At 41.6% G+C, this 19258-nt stretch overlaps 2 protein-coding genes across 5 annotated transcripts in view; one reads left to right on the forward strand and one right to left on the reverse strand.

Annotated features, from left to right (window-relative positions):
• DNAL1 (dynein axonemal light chain 1) overlaps nt 1-8402 on the forward strand; it is a 41134-nt gene extending 32732 nt beyond the window's left edge. Inside the window, exon 11 of one of the 2 annotated variants that reach the window (XM_039389040.1) lies at nt 7481-8402. The gene's annotated coding sequence lies outside the window, so the exon portion shown is untranslated. Of the gene's footprint in view, nt 1-4030; nt 4967-7480 lie in introns of those variants that run through there. The other variant, XM_027748878.2, reaches the window with a different exon arrangement.
• MIDEAS (mitotic deacetylase associated SANT domain protein) overlaps nt 1-19258 on the reverse strand; it is a 60235-nt gene that overhangs the window by 7612 nt on the left and 33365 nt on the right. For all 3 annotated transcript variants that reach the window (XM_027748840.2, XM_039389036.1, XM_039389037.1), the window contains exons 3-11: nt 13557-13874; nt 12267-12612; nt 11781-11847; nt 5548-5690; nt 4593-4696; nt 3229-3304; nt 2019-2107; nt 729-878; nt 350-526 (exon numbers count right to left, since the gene is read on the reverse strand). In XM_027748840.2, coding sequence (XP_027604641.2) covers nt 350-526; nt 729-878; nt 2019-2107; nt 3229-3304; nt 4593-4696; nt 5548-5690; nt 11781-11847; nt 12267-12612; nt 13557-13874 — 1470 coding nt within the window. The remainder of the gene's footprint in view (nt 1-349; nt 527-728; nt 879-2018; nt 2108-3228; nt 3305-4592; nt 4697-5547; nt 5691-11780; nt 11848-12266; nt 12613-13556; nt 13875-19258) is intronic.

Genomic DNA, 19258 nt, shown 5'->3' on the forward strand with positions numbered 1-19258 from the left:
TCAGAAGGAAAAGAATGGCTGAGCTCCTGTGCTTCCTTTATTCCACACCAAGGTTTTATTTAATGAGAAAGTCTTCAGGCTTTCAGGACATTTCTCATCATGGTCTTATGTGTGCACCAACCACAAAGAATTACATTTCATTTTTCTTTCTTATGCATCCCAGTTCTCCCCTCACAGCACAGAATCTGGCTGATAGTAATACTCTGAGCTACTTCAGTCCAGTCTCTTGCTCCGGGAGAAGTTGGAGGTGGAAACTTTTTACACCTGGAACTGCCCACCTGCTATTTTCTAAACTACTTGCAGAGTGAAGATGGCATAGAAAGCACGATATGCACAATGCAGCACTTACTATTACACCATCTTGTAGTGTCTGTTCATCTTTGAGAGCATCTGCACTCCTCTTTCTGTTTTCTAACCCTTCCTCCGCCTCCTCTTCTTCCTCCTCTTCGTCCTCCTCCACATGCCCCTGTTCCTCACTGAAGATGTCCCTTCTGAGAGGAAGAACACGTGCAAACCTATGGGAACTCTTCATCAGAAGATAAAGGAACTGTTAATTTTGGTGTCTGTAAGTAAATGTCATTATGTGATACAGGACACAAGTTTATGAGTCTGGACTCCTCCTGTAGAGGAGCCAGACTGTTTCTGCTTTTGATTTGATCAGCAAATGAGACAACACACAAGACTTCAAACCACAGTCCAAAAGAGGTGAAAGAAATTTAGGAAATTACCTTGATGTCAACTTCAGCTTCGTCTTTCATAGATCTCTCATTAGCACCATCAATGTCCCCAAAGATTAAGGTCCCATTCCGACCAATTTTCACCTGTTTCTTGTATGTGTAGTAGAATTCCACACACTGAGCCACTGTTTTGGTTTTTATCTGGTGTTTAAAAAACAAAGTCCAATGGATCACATGATTAGAAGAAGGCTTATAAATAATTACTAAGGGTGCAATAAATATACTTCGTATTTTCTTTCCTCAGTAATCTCCATTCTACCACAGCTGCTGCTAAAGCCTTCTTTTCTGTGTCACACTCACCTGTATGCCTCATCCCACAGCCCATCCCCTACTGCCATTGTTATTCACTTAGAAGTACAGGACCAACTTTCCAAAGAAAAGCTGGTCAATGTAAAGGTGACAAAACCTTAAACTTTGTAAGCTTAATGCACCTCTTGGCCTCTGAAATGTTCCAGTTGAGCTGTCAGCCTTGAAAGTAGCCTTTCAGTTTTATGGGGGAGCTTTATTTTCCAGTAGCACTTCAGAGAAGACCAGACCAGAATACCAATCCAAAAATGGAGATGAAGGTTTGCGGCCCTTTCCCATTTTGGCCACATGCATTTCATAGGCATATGATGGTAGACAATTTTCAGTACAGACCCGTGAACCATCTACATATCCTGTATCAGTGATTTTTCTGAAAGTTTTGGAATACATTCTTAGCTTCTGAGCTTTTGCAACTTAAATGCCTTTGGGAATTTATTCAGTAAATATGTATCAGCTCCTGGTTTTGCACTCTGCTTCAGTGATTTCCCCCTTGCTGACATGTCATACCATATCAAAATATGGGAGTGATCACTTTTACAATCATTGTCACAAGAAACTGGAAAGAGAGGTCCTAAAGGATACATCATTCACACATCCCCTAGTGCTTTCCATCAGTGGCAAGGATGTGTTTCTATTTAGTTTCACAGGCAAGCCATTTAAGCCAAACATTACCAGCGCTCTATAAATATGCCCTGCAGAGGAGTTATCTGCAGCATGGACTAATGGAAGTAATGCAGCAAGTACCAAGGTTAAGGAAACAACAACAGTGAAAGGAACGCTACTGTTCTGGCTTTCTAGCGAGATTTTATGCTGTGCTGGATGATAAAATTTCTCTGAAATCTTCTGAGTGCAGGACTTAATGCTTAAAACTGAGGTTTCAGAAAAAATCAAGATTGAACTTCCTATATTAAATGCTTAACAAACATGTAAAAATGTATCATTGTTGTAATTTAAAAAAAAAAAAAAGTTACTTACAAGCTTTTGGACTAAGAAAAAGTCTTTCTTGTAGATTGCAATGCCTTTGTTGAATAACTTTTTTTCCGCAACTTTCCACTTGTCTGATCCTGCAGGTAAAAACAAAAGTTGTAATGGAAGCCCATGCTATTTCAAATGATCTTTTCTTCATGTTTGCCTTAATAAGACTAATACACACATATAAGGGTGCAGTCTCTCCTCACACCTACTCCAGCAAAACTGCAGATTGCTGTTAAACCCTCCCCTACTGCTCCACCTCAGTTCTCCTCTCGTCACTTCCTTTGTGTTAGATCTAATGCTCATCACCACAGGTTAACTCAGTTCAGCTTGAAAAACCACTCAATTAGATGAACTAAGATGTTGCCCAACCAAACAGCAATGTGAATAGACATACTTTGTGGTGGCCCAGTCACTAGATTTTATAGACAGGAAATGGTGGGGCAGGAGAACAGGATCTTCTCTTCCAGCAGCAATCCACTGTACTTGAAGATTTATTACATCTCAAATATTCCTCAAATATTCCTTGCCTCTAATAATAAACACATTTTTAACTCCTTCCTTCCTTTTAGATATTAATCAAGTAATATTTGCCAACCATTGCAGTAGTGTGTAATAATGAAGAAATGTAATTTCTATGCTTTACCACCTTACATCAGGTCTTTCAGGTGTCTCAGGTTACTCTTGATCACTGAAATTAGTGTCACACAGCTGACTACTTTCTAATTAGGTGCAAGACTACAGAGGCAGTTTATGACATTTAAATTTTGCAGAAACACTGACAGGCATCAAGAGCTGGCTGAGGCTTCTTCACCAAGCTTGAAAGCTGTTTGTCATAAACCCCCTGCTTAATGCTACCCTGGAAACTCATGCCAGACAGGCTGTGATTCTAAGGCAATGGCAGCCTTTCTTTCTATCTTTCTGCATTCTCTGTGGCTTAGTGCAAGGGATTGCATTTTCTTTTCCCCATAAAAGAAATCAGAACACATACATATGCCAACACACACATGCACATATTCAGAAAGATGCAGTGTTTCTTCTAAGTGGCATAATTTGCCCAGGCAAAATTTCTGGCATGTCATCATTTGATTTATGGGAGAGGAGTGGTCTTTTAATCTTATTGTAATGTTACAGAATTCCTCAAAAAATCAGAAAATAATAGAAAAATTCCAGTACGATAAGCAGGCAGCACAGAGTTATTCGGTTAACAAACCTGTGTAGTGATAATCTGCCAAAGGGTGGGTAGGCGGTCGCACTGGCCTCTTCAACAGCAGTTTGGTCAGAGCTCCCTAAGATAAATACAAGTAAAATAATGAATTTAATGCTTGGGGTATTAAAAACAAATATCAGGCAATTGTTAATCCTCCCCTTTTTGTGGCAAGCTAACTGAAAAGAACCATAGCACAGTTTAACAGTTGAGACAACTTTAAAAATTACGTTCTTGACTATCCAGTTAGTCTTGGGTACCACAGGCAAGTGGTATGTTCTTATCTCTTCTTCACGTCTGTGAATTGATACAATCACCACAGTACTGGGAGAGAGCCAATTCCATAGACAGAGACCGTGCAGCAGTTTCCTCTCAGTAACCAAAGGCCTCTATTACATACTCACATCCAAAAACGCTGCCCTAAATGATGCCTGCCTTACACATCCAAGTCATTGTGATCTGATCTCACTTAACTAAGCAATATTTCAAAATAAAATAGCAGTCACACGACTGAAAATAAAATAGCAGTCACACGACTGAAAGATTCCACACACATACACAAAACCCCCCACCTCTCAAGCTGCTTTTTCACTTGTATTTAAACTGGAAGTGCTTTCAAAGTTAGTAGGAAGGTGACAACAGAGTCATGCTTCCACTGGCAGTGTAAACCACCTGAACAACGAGCTCCTGCTGCCAGAGGCAGTCCTGCTCCTCCCTAATGGCAGCAACAGCACTCACAACATGGGCTGGCAGAAACCCAACACACACACACAAAAACTACTTCGTATTTGTTCTCTTCTCCATACAGGTAAATGCAGTATCACAAATTCAGCGCCAGGGGACAAGAAACAAGCAGTCAGGCAAAAGTGCGGGATACTGCTGACCACTCCCAGAAGTGTCAAAGCACAATAATGGAAGTGTATCATGTCTTACAATACTGATAAAAAAGTAGCAGCACTGCCGTTCTACAGATACAGAGAAGTTAAATGGATCTGCCAAAACTAAAAGAAGCAAGACATTGCACTCTGTCTCAGCTTCAGCCCCGGCCTCTTACTTTTCCTTCCAACATGGTTATCTTCCCAGGAAGACAACATTTAAGACTCATTTATCTTGGCTCACTCACCCTGGTAGACTCTCAGTGCGTCTCTTAAAAAGCCAAACATGATGAAGTTGATAAGAGAGAGTAAGTGAACATGGCACTGTACATCAGACAGAACCCACTTTAGGGACATCCAAGGGACAGTGGACTAAACAGTGGAAGCCAGATGCATTGCAAGGAGTTTGCAAGGCTTTCCTCTCAGGAGTGAAAGGTTATCTGACCTTCCCAAACATCTTTGACCACACTGAGTTGAACACCTGGGAAGACTCACCAGAATGCTTCCCTTTGCTTCATGTAAGAAATGCAATGCCAGCTCTTGGTTGGTTCCAGCCCCAGGAAAAATGCTTGAACAGGCAGCAGCTAGCAGGTTTTCCACTATTTCCAGAGGAGTACAAAAAAATTCAGGTAAGAGGATTAAAATGAAATTTCCTACAGATTTCCATGACTAATTAGCTCTTTTGAAGGAGGACTAGGCAAAACAGAAAGTAAAACTTTCAGAGAAACTGAATGTCCCTGCAAATTTATCTGGGTCAAATTTGGACCCAAGAACTCATTAGACTGCAAGGTCATGCTGTACTGTTTCCACACAGAGTTTCTTGCAAATCTCCTCCCTCCTATAATGTCTTCCCACATCTCTTCACCTCAGCGACTTCTTGAATCCCCTCTTATATTGTGAATTTCCATTTCACAATACCCTTTTTCCTCTCTAATCAGAAAGATTTCTTCCAAGCCTGCCCAATTCCTCTTCCCTTCAGGATTTATACAGGCCACAACTCATCTGCAACAAAAGCAGACAGATCCCCAAGTCTGCTTACTAGCTGCCACAACTCCTGCTTCCTCATCCTGACTTCTGTCTACAAACTTGATTTTTCCAAAATTTACTATTATGTCCAGAACATCCCTCAAAAATACAGAAGTGTATGTGGCTTTCAAATGTTAACAAAAACAGTGAAGCTTCACTGAGCAAAAGGCTGCTCTTTACCTGACTAGAAACAAATGGTCCCAGTTTTCTGTCAATTAAAAAAAACCAATCCTACCAACCTCCCCCTCCCCACACATGCAACCTGATAAACAAGTTTCACTCCTAAAATTGTTTCCAAGACCATTCAAACATGTCACTTGACTGGCAGCTCAGAGATTTTAAATTACGCCTACAGTAGATCTGTGGTTACCCCTAAAACCACTGTGACAATTCAGTCCTATTTACCAGCCTTCCACCTTCTTACCATTCTCTTGGGTGTCTTTGTTTGTTTCCAGGTCGCCCCACGGTTGCCACACCAGCTCTGCTTTATGCTCATCAACTTCTGCCAGAGACCTGTCCTGGAGTGATGGGATTTCTGCTTGAAAGCGAGTTCCTACATTTATTCGCCTGCAGGGAAAGAAAAAAGTAACAGTCAGGACCCCTTTACAATATCCAGGAAGTCTCCATCTCTGCTAGAAACACTAATTATGAAGAAGCAAATGCAGCAGGCTCTTACATATAACACAACAGTGTTGTAGGTTACATTATGACTCAGAAGTTGAGAGGTTTTATGTCCATTACCAGTTTCCATTGTCTTATCAGCAACTGTTGGAAGTTGTATTTAAATTAGCATCCCCTAATAGGTGCTCAAATAACATTTATTAGCTTCCAATAAACATCACTTTTTGAGAGGCTGTCACACGGACTCCTCTTATGGGAAGCTTGCTCCTCATGCATAAGACGGGTGAGCCTGTTTAAGTATCAGGGTTTTGTCAGCCATAACAGCAGAACCATAGTCTCCAGAAGTCCTTTTCAACCTACACAATGCCATCTGGTTCAAATGCCAATTCAAAGCAGGATCAAAATTTGGTCTGTTATGATCTTGACAGAAGCTAGTGTCTTCTAGATACTCTTTCTAACAACTGAAACAAAAAATAGGAAGTAATGAAAGCAGTATTGCTCATTCTGTATCAAAACCAAATCCCATTCTGTTAGCAGCAATCTCATACTTTTAGATCTGAATCAGCACACAGATTTTTCACTACACCCAATCAACAGAGCCCTACACTTGCTTTAAGTCAAAGGACCATCCAGAGGCATTCTACTCCGTACTAGCAAATGCGACTTTGTGCACAGAGATAGGTAAGAACCCCCACTAAAAGACTCTCCTACCAGACTTTGAGGTCTGGATGTCTACACCAAGAGCACAGCAAGCAGTGACAGCATGGAAGTACTTTATCATTACTCTATGTCTCAGTGGCAAAATATGCAGAGAGACAGCAGTAGCTACAACTCTGCAAAATATGGCCAAGGACAACTTTCACAGAAACTATACATACAATTCAGAGGTCCAGAAGAGAGAACAAAAGAAATGTCCAAGCTAAGTAAGCAAAAAAAAAAACCCTTCAGGAAACCATGATATCAGAAAATCTAAGATATTTGAGAACAGCTGCTGCTCAGACACTTAGAATACAATGAAATCCTCCTATTCTGAAATAAGGTATTTATACTTAATGCAAAAGTGTGTCTCTTTCAGATGTCAGTTAACTAGCACCACACTGGTAGCTCCTGAAACAGTAAAGTATATAGAAATAAGCTCTTTTTTTGACAGGACAGATCAGGCAGTGTGCACAAGATGATTAAATTCTGGAGGTGCTTCATTAGAAAGAAGGTAAAACCCCCTGGCAAGGTTTCCTATAATTCTCAAGTCTTGGCTTTGTGTCCCCCCAGCATGAGGGGAAGCACAACTACCAGAGAAAAAGCACGATCTAGTGCAATAAGGAATAGTAACAAAAACATCCAAGAAATAAATGCCAACCTCCAGACTTTTCTCCTCCTCTGGTATACTGAAATGACACATGCACGTCTATTACAAAAACAAGAGTTTGGAAAACGTGTGGGTAGGCCTTGAAACAACACATATAACCCATACAAAAATCCAGAGAGATACTAGCAAGTGTTTCAATAGGACATTTTGAAGTCCTAAGAGACTGTGATATCAAAGGGAAGGAAACAAGTATCATTTAAGGAGAAAAAGCAAACATCTTATTTCCCTCTTTTACACCCAATACATCATTTTGGTTTTGTCAGTAAACATCGGAATCATGAGATGTCATGTGCTAGAAAAGCTTGTGTTCAAAAAAATCTCTAACACACATAAAAAGAGATTTTAAAAACTGTTTCTTTTGCATCTATAGCAGACCCAGATCTACTTAAGAGGAATATGTAAACAAAGAGATACAGAAGTTAACTAGCCTACACACTTGTTCTGACTTCATCACCCATTCAGCAGCAACTCAACTGTGACGGGATGGGATTCTTACTTGGACAAGCAGAATCTGCTAGATACACAGACTGGTGCTAACTTCCTCTCAGTAGGTGATGGCAAGTTGACATCCAGCATGATAGATGTAACAGGGAAGTTTTAAACAGGCTGCCATATACTATCTGTCTTTTTCCCAAAAACACTATCTCCAATACCTATTGAAGGTAAATCAATAGGAACATTACACATCTCAAATCATGGCCGTGGGCAGGGAAGAACTAAAGCAGTTGAAAACGTCTTCCATTTTTCTTTCCCATGTCCTGTTCATTTTGGACACAAAAAGCACAATCCAGACTAAAAATAAAAAGCAAGAGATTTCATGCAACACTGAGAAGACATGGCTAGAAAACAAAGCAAAACAACCACCCTGGTAAGCCAGCCCTCCCCTCAGCACATTGTGGCATACTGCAGAGAGATGTTCATGTGGTGTCTTCTGCTCACTGTGATTAGTCTCACTTACTGTTATGGCCTGCACTTTCACAGAGGAGGAAAGGGTTATGGATTACGCTCTGCCCTAGAAGGGATGACATCTGAAAACTGACACTTTGCTGTCACCTTGTATTGGGCTTCTGTGGCCAGTTTTTGGTAGCGGGGAGGCTACAGGGGTGGCTTCTGTGAGAAATTGCTGGAAGCTCCTCCCATGTCTGGTAGAGCCAGTGCCAGGCAGCTCCAGGATGGACTTACCACTGGTCAAGGCCAAGCCAATGAGAAATGGTGGCAATGCCTCTGTGATAACACATTTAAGAAGGAAAAATAAAAGCTATTGTGCAAATGAAAATTGCAGCCAAAGAAGAGCAGAGTGAGAACATGTGAACAACTCTGCAGACACCAAGGTCAGTGGAGAAGGAGGGGCAGGAGGTGCTCCAGGCACCAGAGCTGAGGTTCCCCTGCAGCCCGTGGTGCAGACCATGATGAAGCAGCTGTGCCCCTGCAGCCCATGGGGGATCACAGGGATGCAGAGATCCACCTGCAGCCCCTGGAGGAGACCCGCGCTGGAGAGGTAGATGCCCGAAGGAGGGCTGTGACCCATGGGAGGCCCATAATGGAGCAGGGTCCTGGCAGGTACCTGCTGACCCATGAGGAGAGGAGTCCATCCTGGAACAGATTTTCCTGATAGGACTTGTGGCTCTGTGGAGGACCCATGTTGGAGAAGCCTGTGCCTGAAGGACTACACCCTGTAGAAGAGTGACCCATGTTGCAGCTGTTTGTGAAGAACTGTTGCCCATGTGATGGACTCACACTGGAGAAGTTCATGAAGGACTGTCTCCCGTGGGAGGGATCCTACGCTGGACTCCTCTCTCTGAGCAGCGGCAGAAACGTGTGATGAACTGACCCTAACCCCCATTCCCTGTCTCTCTGCGCCGCTGTGGGGGGAGGAGGTAGGACTTGGTAAGGAGGTAGGGGTGGGGGAAGGTGTTTATAAGACTTACTTCTCATTCTCCTGCTCTCATTCTGTTAGTTATAAATTTAATTAATATCCCCACTCTGAGTCTGTTTTGCCCATGACGGTAATAGGTAAGTGATCTGCCCCTGTCCTTATCTCAACTCATGAACCCTTTGTTATATTTTCTCTCCTCTGTCCAGTTGCAGAGGGGAGTGAGAGCGCGGCTTTAGTGGGCACCTGGCATCCAGTCAAGGTTAACCCACTACACACTACAGAGATAAAAAGACTGTTAACTGCACTGGGAAATTTTAGAGATTTTGTGTCCCAAGACACAGACTCCTCTGACTTGACTTGTGAGAAGGAAAGATACAAATGGAAAAGCTGGAGGGAAAGAATGTGGGCCTTCCTGAAAGGCGATCAGAAGTTACCTTTTATCTTGAAACTAGACTTGGAATGATACCTCTGTGCTAGCAAAGACTAAGAATTGCACCTTCTACCTGCAATGCCCAAGTAAAGCTGGCATTCCACTGCAAGAGTTGACCTGAGCAACTTATCTAATTTGGCCTGCTCTGAGCAAGGGGGTGTACCAGAGGACCTCCAGAGGTCCATTCAAGCATTATTCCACTGTTCCTTTGCTGATGAAGCCTAGATATCAGTACAACAAGAGTTCTTGCCTGTAAGCAATGATGGTGCCCCTGCAATGCCCACTGGGCAGCTGAGTGTGGCAACATCCTGAACTGAGGCTGTGAATTGGGAAGGCTATTCACAGCTGATACACCACAGCTACATTTAAGGCTGCCTAGCTGAGGGGTAGCTTCCAGACTTAGACACAACTGAATTACAAAACCAGCAGGACACAAGGATCTGTGACACCAACTGCCTATTGTACCACCTCACAAAGAATTAAGCTTCATTATCACATTTCCTATTCCAAATCTCTGCAATGAAATGACCTTTTGGGAAGCATTAGCAGAAGGTTTGTGAAAGCACAAGCAATTAAGAACACTATATTGGGTAATCACAAATTAGGGTCAAGACTACAAATAAAATTAAACTTTTTTTTCTTTTACAAAAAAAGTGCTTCCTGCCACATTTTCTTCAAGGAAGGTATGTCTATATAACTGACCACAACACTGCTGCCAAACACAGAATGACACCAGTTTATTAATTTATCGTGGTTAAAAGTTAATAGCTATCTACCTGCTTAAGCATCTGTTCAGTAAGACGATGACGATGGCAAGACAACTCTGCACGTAACTTCCTTTTGGCAAATGGAAATGAACTTGCATTACTAAGTTACCATGGTTTGAAACTTCCAGCAACATGTCCTCAAATTTTCACACACAACTGAATTCGCACCTAACATTATGCCATTAACTTCAGCAATTTAAACCAACAGACACAACAGCCAAAGGCAATTGCACCACAGAGAGGTCAAAGATCAAAACAGGGGGGCAAGGGGCGGGGGGGGGGGTGGTGGGAAGAGAAACAAAAATCTTTTCAAGAAGTTCCCCTGGATTAGTGCAAAATGAACCAACAGCAAAAAGATGAATTAGGCCATTTCTAAAACGGATTTAAACAACACCAAATGTGCTTATTTCCATAAATGAGCTCAGTCTAGAGGAGATTTGCAAAGGTGACAAGAATAATCTGGGTTCATTCACAATTGCAACACTTGCTCAGGACAGCCTCCTACCACAAGTGCAGAAAATTGAACTTCAAACAGTAAGGCAGAATGGAAAAAGGGCAAGAAAAAAATAAATTGTCAACAAATGCTCCAGTCCATTTTTAAAATATAAGCCATTTTGGAAGAAAAAGCAAAATAAGCCCTGTATTTATCTGGAGAGAGTTTGAGTTAAATATCTCAAATGTTACAGGATACACTGCAGAGTTAGAGTGGAGATTCCGCACTGTACAGTCAGTGATGCAGAGCCACATGGGTGTCATTATCCCATATGGGTGTTTCCATGCCATGCATCTCCATGATTAGATTTTGCAAGAGTTCATTAACTAGGTGTAGTAATGAACTGGAACTACCTTGGTGTAGTTCTGCAGCACTGAGCTTGAGCTGATAACACTTCCCAGAGCATTTGCAAAGGCTGTGCAGAGACATTTGCTACTCTGCTCAGGTTTAACAGGACTGGCCCCAAGCCTAAGCTTACAACGCCAGCTGCAGTATCCCCAAATTGTGTTCCATAGTGCTGCTGCATCCACATACATCTGAGCTTTCCCGGCACACAGCCAGCTAAAACGACTAACAAGGTTTATTAGCTCAGGGCACATCCCCCATATGTCACCGGCTGCAGTGCTTTGACCTGAGCTCGCCTGGGGGGAGTGAAGTGTTCATAGCTGTGCTGCAGCTACAACACCACAGGGATAAACAGTGATCTGACCAGTTCATGAGAGAGCTAACTACAGTCTTCCATACTATATTCTGTCCTTCCTTTAAAAGAGCATTATCTTCCCACTAAAACAAACACAGCATACAAAGAAGTGCTCCTATACAACAAAACAGGACAGATTCACCCTTAGTTAACTAATAGTATTTCAGCCCAGAGACAGACAAGCAGTAACAGAAAGCAATTATTATCTCCAGAATTACATCCAACAAACATTATTTTTCGTACAGAGTAATTTTTAATGAAGACAACTTATATTTTGAATCACCAGTAGGAATAGCTTTAATACTTGTAACAGATACACCAGTTGCACACAGAGCAGCCTGAAGTTTTAAGAGCAAGAAAGGAAGCACATTTACTAAGAGGCTAAGGATCTGCGGTGTACTTACGGTTCAATGCTGACTGGGGTGGCTTCCCCCACTACTGTAAGAACAGGAGGGGTAACTTCTGAACTATCTGCAAGCAGAAAAAAATAACTGCTCAGACAGCTCAGCTTCATATCTGAGATTTACATTTCACACAGCCTGCAAATCTAATCAGAGCTGTCCATCTCTCAAAAAAGGTACCCACACGCTAAAGGAGCTTAACATGACCAAGAACGTGCCTTCCTCCCCTCAGTTCAAGATACTGATAATCTGCTACAGAGGAACCGACTTTTCCATTCTGAAGAACGTCAGCAGGGGGTGTTGCAGATTGCCCGTGAACGAGTCTTAACACCCCCAACAATACATTTCCTCCATCCCAGTTCCCCAGACAATCATTAAGAAGCCCAGTTTCACACAACCACACTTCCTAAAGGCATAACCTTCCCCCTATTACTCCAGAGTTCCTAATCATAGATTACCCAGGAAAGGAAGGATAAAGTAAAAACTTACTTGATCTAAGAAGAGTTCTGTGACCACTTTTCGGTGTCATTGGAGGTGGAACCGAGTGACCACTTGTAGAGAGGATAGCATTAAAATACAGCCCAGATCCTTCTCTCACTGGACTAAGAATTGGTGGAGGAGTGTAAGGAGGTAGCTCAAAGTTCCTGTCTGAAGGATGATCCGCGAGACGGACAGGTGACCGTAAGTGGCTCTGATATGGAGTAATGTTAGAATAAACAGGGGGTGCAATAAAGGTGCCAGCTTTTGGTGGTATGAAGAGTGGCTCAGGTCTTGGCCGCTGCTTTGGTTTTCGGGCAAAGCCCTCTGCTTCATCCTTTGGAACAGCATCTTCATGCTATTAGAAAAAAAATTACATACTTTAATTTTAAAACCTGAGGTCATTTGAAAAACTTCAGAGAGATGACAACGCACTTTCATGGCAGCTCAAAATCTGGATAGGACAGTTGGGGGGCAGTGTCAATAATTAGCACAAAAGGAAAGAGGGAGGAAGAAGACAGGGAATGGAATGGACACAGGAATTATTAGGTAGCAGCACTATCTCTGAGTGATTATAGAGTTAGATTTTACAAGAACTACACATACATCTGGTCCAACCTTCATAGTAACTTTAAAAGAGGACACAAAAGCATAGCAGAATCCTGGTATACCAGTGTGATATCAAATAGCAGTAAGAGAACAGAAGACAATATAACAATATTTTATTAGATGGCCAAGCATCTAATTTCAGAGAATTCCTTAGATTCCTGCCATTTCTCTGATATCTGAACAATCTGTTGTACTTCTGCATAGAAGACAGAGATGAAATTTAAAAAAAAAAAAGAAAAAAAAAAAATCAACCCACCCACTCACTACCACCACACTGCCGGGGAACACAAGTACCCACCTTCAGAACCTCAGTAAGAGGTTTCAACTCCATGAGAATAAATCTTCACCCTGGATTTTATTCGTATAGAGAGATATGTGCACTATGTACAATTTATTATTATCTATGTATGTATGGAGAAACCACTCTTGGCACAGACAATTAATCTAGTATTATTGCCCATACGGCTTTGTTCACTGTTTAGTAGTGGGCACAGCATTAGCTGTAGGTCATGAAAAGCCAGCAAATGCCCAAATATATGGCAATATTATGATGAAAAAAAAATCCCTAGACTACACACATTCCAAGTTCAAGGCCTGAGATCAAACTACTTTCATAGAAAAGTTTATGGCTAAAAACTGCATAATTAAATCTAACAGATCTGGCCCATCTTTGGTTTCTTAGCCTATCCATACCTGACTTGAGGTTTCCATGTTAGTATTACGATTAGATCGCCTCCGAGTGACTATCACAGAAGGCTTGCGTTCACAAGGAGCTCGATCGTTTGTTTGGCCTCTCGGCAGCTTTCCATCCTCAGACTTTTCCTTTTCAAGGTTCTGCAGGTCAATTTTTCTCACTGGCACAGACACAGGAATGATAAGAGGCACAAGGCTGTTGTCCTCCCGGGCTTTTTTGGGAGCTGGTGAAGAACTGGCAAATTCCACAACACTTTTTGCAGCTGTAGGTCCTGGAGCTGTTACCAGCACACTCTTCTCCTCTGAATTATCCAGTTCCTGAGAAGAAAAATAGATTCCTAAAAAGTTCTGTAGTACTTACATAATAAATCAGATGATATCTCACCTTCAGTGTATATCAAGTTTCTCAATGCAATTTGCAAGCTGAAATGGATTTGGAGGCATTACTGAAGGAAAAAGAATACTTCAGAGTGTTACCAAAATTTTACAGAATTACTTGAGGACTGTCCGTAGTCTCAACTGCTAGAATATTTATATACATCATTCTTAAGAATGATTTCACTACCTATGTTTTGACATTTTATTTTCCAGATAAATTTGTGCCCTGCTTTATAACTTCCAGCAAAGGTTGTTCAGTTCTAGTAATGATCAAAAGCTGCAGGTTATTAATGTCAAATATTGGATTTCTGTTCCAGGAAAGACCAAACCGTGATCATATTTTAATTAAATCTCTCACACACAAAAAAAGCAGAGTTAGCTTTTTGCTGCATTTTTTTTTTCTGACTTACAGGAAAAAAGAAATTTTTCTTATTATAACTTGAGCCTTTAAGTTTTTTTGTCTAACTAGGCTTGAGCATGAAGGACTTATGCTTGGAGAATCAACAAGGTATAACTGCAAGGCAGCACTTTTGGCATTGACATTATGGTTTCCACGTCTGTTTTACTCATGGAAACCCTATCACACTGAGCTCCAAGGATATGGGAACGGAGGATGAGTTACTGGATAAACACATGAATACTCTAACACCAAATGGCTTTAAGTACGGCTACGGATCATTGATTTCTAGTCCTTCAAATTACTATCAACATGTTAATTTCACTCTCAGTTCTGAAGCACTTGCCAGCTCACTTAGAAGCCAGATGTTAAATACAACTTTCAAAAACACCTCTCTCCAGGGATGTAAAAGGTCTTCTTGAGCTCTGATGAAGTGCAGTGTAGAAGCTGTAGAAGATGTTCCTTTTGGTGTTTCAGAACATCTCCCCACCTTCAAGTTCTGTTTGGAAAGCCTTTGGATAGGATCAGGTATGCAAAGTCATCCTCCATCAGAGCCACAATCTATTGAGAAATCCAGCTGAACAGCTGTGTTTTTTGGGTAGAAACTAAGACACATAATCTCTCAGGTATGACAACAGGTCTCCAACCTGGACTTTCAAAATTTTGCAGGGATTTACTGAAGCCTTCAAACAGAACCTATTGTGTGTCATAATGAGTACCTAGTCCTGATGAAAAAGCTGACATGACAGGTTTTGTCCTAAGGGTTCAGACACAACCCCAGTCATTTCACTGTGGTCGTAGATGAAGAAAGTCATTCAGCTTCACTGATGAGCAAGAGAACATGCTTCAGCTGGCCCATGAAGAGTCAATCCATGATAGCTAGAAGGACACTAGGCTGAAGTCCCATTTTGATACTATATTGAGGGAAGCACAATTGTACTGTCACAACATGCATCAGTCAGAGCCTAGGGTTAGTGCTCTGGTCTCTCTCCAAATGAGAGTCCTGGTAATTTTTGTTGTTTTTAAGAGCAAGCAGGTCCACCCTGGAAAACATTAAGCCTTCAAAATATGCCAGGTACCAAGCTTGAGCACGTAAAATCTACTATATCAAGAAGATTCAGGACTGCCTCCTTCCCAGACCTTTTACTAGAGTAGGGCTAAGTGAGCACAGAAAGGTTTATCCTGTAACTGACACTGCAGTTTAGAAGTCTGACTGCTTCTTCACAGAAACTGCAAACGTCTGCCCCTACCACGCAGTGATGAAACACACAACTGTAAAGCCACGAGTGGCTTCCGCTGTCCCAGATTGCACTTCAGAAGAAATTAATGAGCTCCAAGGACCTGCCTTCACTCCAGGCTGCTGACATACACCTGTACTTTCCCATAAAACTACCGATTTTGGATTTGGAGGGCATTCATGCTGACAGACGTCTCTAGAACCCACTACTTCGAGGCAGTAAAGGACTCCTGTAAATTTTCATAGCCTCCCTCCATCACTTCAGGAAAGAGAGACTAACAAGGATGCCTTTTAAACACATGAACAGGTCATCTACTGGAAACAGATATCTATGCCTACTGGTCCTGCCCACACCTGAAGAAGCAGCTCACACGTGCTGCTCTCCATAGGCCTCCATTCATCAGGGAAATTGATGCTGCTATCACCTTATTACTGAAGCCCTAGTAAAACACCTGGAATAGCTCTGGGGTCGTCTCCTGACAGCAAGATCCACAGCAGGTAGTTTTGAACCACTGTTTGGAGCAGTGCATTCACACCACATTGTTCAGACCACTGTCAAGAAAAGTCTTGGTTTTAATCAGGTTACTTTTTATCCACCTGATGTAGCTCTCATTAGTGCAAGCACTTTGGCCCACTTTGTGCAATAAAACAAGTAATCACAATGGGAATATGTGAACAAGCACCAATTCTGACCAATCTACAAACCTCAGGTACTTCCCGTGTGCTACACAGATCTCTGCAGGTCAAGAGTCATGAACTAATTTCCTGACTACAAGGAGGAAATTATGGCAGCTAGTCACACAAAAGATGTCACTTTTCTCTGACTGTACAATCAGCTAACCATGCTCTTTTTATTTTCAAGACTGGGAGGTTACCAGCAAAGGACTCTCCTCCTTAATGACAGGAGAGATGACCCCTTCAACAGAAAAGAGGAAGGGGAGACCTGAACAGGAGCAAAGGTTGAGAAAAGGCATCACTGGGAACTTAATATATAAATAGTTGAGACATCCTTAAAGATGTTCTGGTCCACACCAGAGTTTTTCTGGTCATGAAAGACCACACATACCTAAGGTTTACTAAGAGGGGACATGATTAATTTTGGAATTAAGCTATTTGTTTCAGATCTCCAAATATTTTCTCAACTGTTTGATTATTCTTAAAGGTAAGCAGAAAGGAGTCTCTGACCAAGGGATGGGACCTTCAGTTTTAGAACTGCTAGGGGATTTTCAGCTACCTCAGCATCCCTGTTGCAGAATTTGGGGCAGTAGGTCTGCTGGATAACTCCAGCAAGTGCAACTTGTTGCACTTTCACTTAGACTCTTGCATAAATATTGCGGGATGAACTAGTACAGTCCTCCAAGAAACTCATCAGATGTTCTGGCGTTGATCCTGCCTATCCCTCAAGTTGTTTCTAAAAAACTTAGAATTCACAGACAAAACTCAACTGTAACAGCTGGAAGAACTGTTTCAAGGCCACTGCTGTGATCAGACAAGAAACCACACCAGGCTTTCAGAAACACCTGCCCACACAGTGCTTTCTGCCATCATTTTGCATCAAGTAGAGGCAGCTTCTCTCTGCAGTTAAAAAGAAAGCTTGTCCATTAAGGAGTTCTCTAAATAAAACTTTTTTTTTTCTTTTGTAGGTGAGTCCAGAACCACAATTCCACAAATAAAACTTTTTTTTTTCTCTTGTATGTAGCAGCTGGTGCCCTGGCAACCAAAGTTACCGAAGAGGCCAGGTAACCAAAACCTCTGTCTCCCTTCCATAAAGGAATATTTAAATGCAGACACCCTTTAAGATGACCGTTTCAGATTTAGAAAAGTTTTCTGGCTATTTAAGACAACAAATCACAGTGCCCTTTTGCATATAACAGCTATATGTGAAATGAAACCATAAAACTAAGAGTTGAGAATTTACAGCAGCCTGTAAGCAGCAATAAGCTTGCACCACCTGAAAAAAGGCAGGCACAGGTGATGAGCAGCTCTGGTGCAAAGCATCAGTTGTGACACTGCATGTAGACAGATATTGCTGTCCAGAATACTATTTCTGCATAAGATACACACACCTACATTGGAATGTTCAAACAACTTGTTCAAAATATGATGTATCTTTCATCAACAATTTAACTCTACAGCTTTGTACACACTCTTCACAGAACCATGCAGAGAAGGCTTCTAGGTTGTTTGTAACAGAAGGACACTAGTAAGAGAAGCAGATCACTTTTCTTCAGTAAGCGTTTTCTTTTTCTCCCTTGCATGATATCCAACCCCCTAAAGATGTAAAATCCATCAGACCTCAGGTAAGAATTTAACAGCCTTCAAAAGCTTATCCTGAAGGCCTGAACAGATCTAAACAGAGTTCTTCTGCTAGTGCCATCATGGAAGCAAACGAGCTGCTTGCATAACAGCCAAGAACAAAAGAGCATCTGTCAAAACACTTATCTGTTTGGTCTTTACATTATGAATCAAGCTGCAAGTGGACATGCCTTCAAATGGCCAATTCCTTCCTTCACCTCTCAGGGCCTTTTCCTAGATGCTCTATTTGCTTTTTCTTGCCACTCTGTTGGTGATCAGAGTGCAATGTGAACTGTAGGCCTTCTGCAATATAACCACACAATGGCTGGGAAATGTATGAGCAAACAGACCACGCTACTAACTACTACTAGTTTTCTACCAAATCTGCTTGTTCAACTGGAGTTAAGAGCAAAAAGGATTGAAGGCAGCATCACCCATCAGTTACTGTTTGCTGCCTGCTGTGAAGGAGATGAAGCAGGCTATGGATATTCACCACATTGTTTTTTAGTACTGTTTTTTCACTGAAATAGCACATTCCTCTAAGGAAGAGATGGGCAAAAACCAGCCACAAACAAACTAGGAAAAAAAAAAAGATGATGAGAACAAGACTGGGAATAAAATACTCTTCCCTCTGCTGTCTGACTGGGCAGCAACACAAGTGGCAAAAACTGTAGGTAAAAGTGGCTCATGCCCTAACATCTGTATTTCATCAGCCTTTGGCAACAAAGCTTCCAAGGTAAAGTGTATGGTTACTTCTCGTGACAGACACTCAATGAAAGATTAGTCAAACCACTACTGTAAGAAAATCTTCGAAAAACAATCCCTCAAAAAACTCCACCCAACTCCAAAAATCCCTTGCCTCCCCCTTGGGTAGTTAATTTTGAACTCTATCATCTTGCCATATGGAATATATACTGTACAGTTCAGACTGATGGGATGCCAAAAGGACCGGAGAGGTGAACTACCTAATCAGCCAACACCAGATTTCTTCCCCATCAAGCCCTACAGACAGTCTACAGGCAGACTTTATTCTCAGGTCATTCTCAGAAACAAGATGCTGCACGAGACAGACCTTTGTTATGCCTGGTATAAGTTCTTCATGTAAGTGATGCTTTCTCAGGCATTTAATATTTGGGAAATATTGAACATGCATTATGTAATTTTTAGAGAGCACAATTTAGAAATGCTTCAACTGCTGAAACTGAAAAACTGGCAGGTAAGCAGCAGTCTTTTAACAGAAAAGAAGAGAACATTAAATTGGTAAAAAGACAAGTACACTGCTTACACTTGTCTCTCAAAATTCCTGACACCTTGACACCTAAGATGAAAACATCCATATTTTGAAGTCCTGGGCTAAAATCACATTCAGTTTTAGTGAAATAAAACTGCCCTTAG

This window comes from Pipra filicauda, unplaced genomic scaffold, assembly GCF_003945595.2.
Source record: "Pipra filicauda isolate LSUMZ 115617 unplaced genomic scaffold, ASM394559v2 scaffold6_size6359152_pilon, whole genome shotgun sequence".
NCBI lineage: Eukaryota > Metazoa > Chordata > Aves > Passeriformes > Pipridae > Pipra > Pipra filicauda.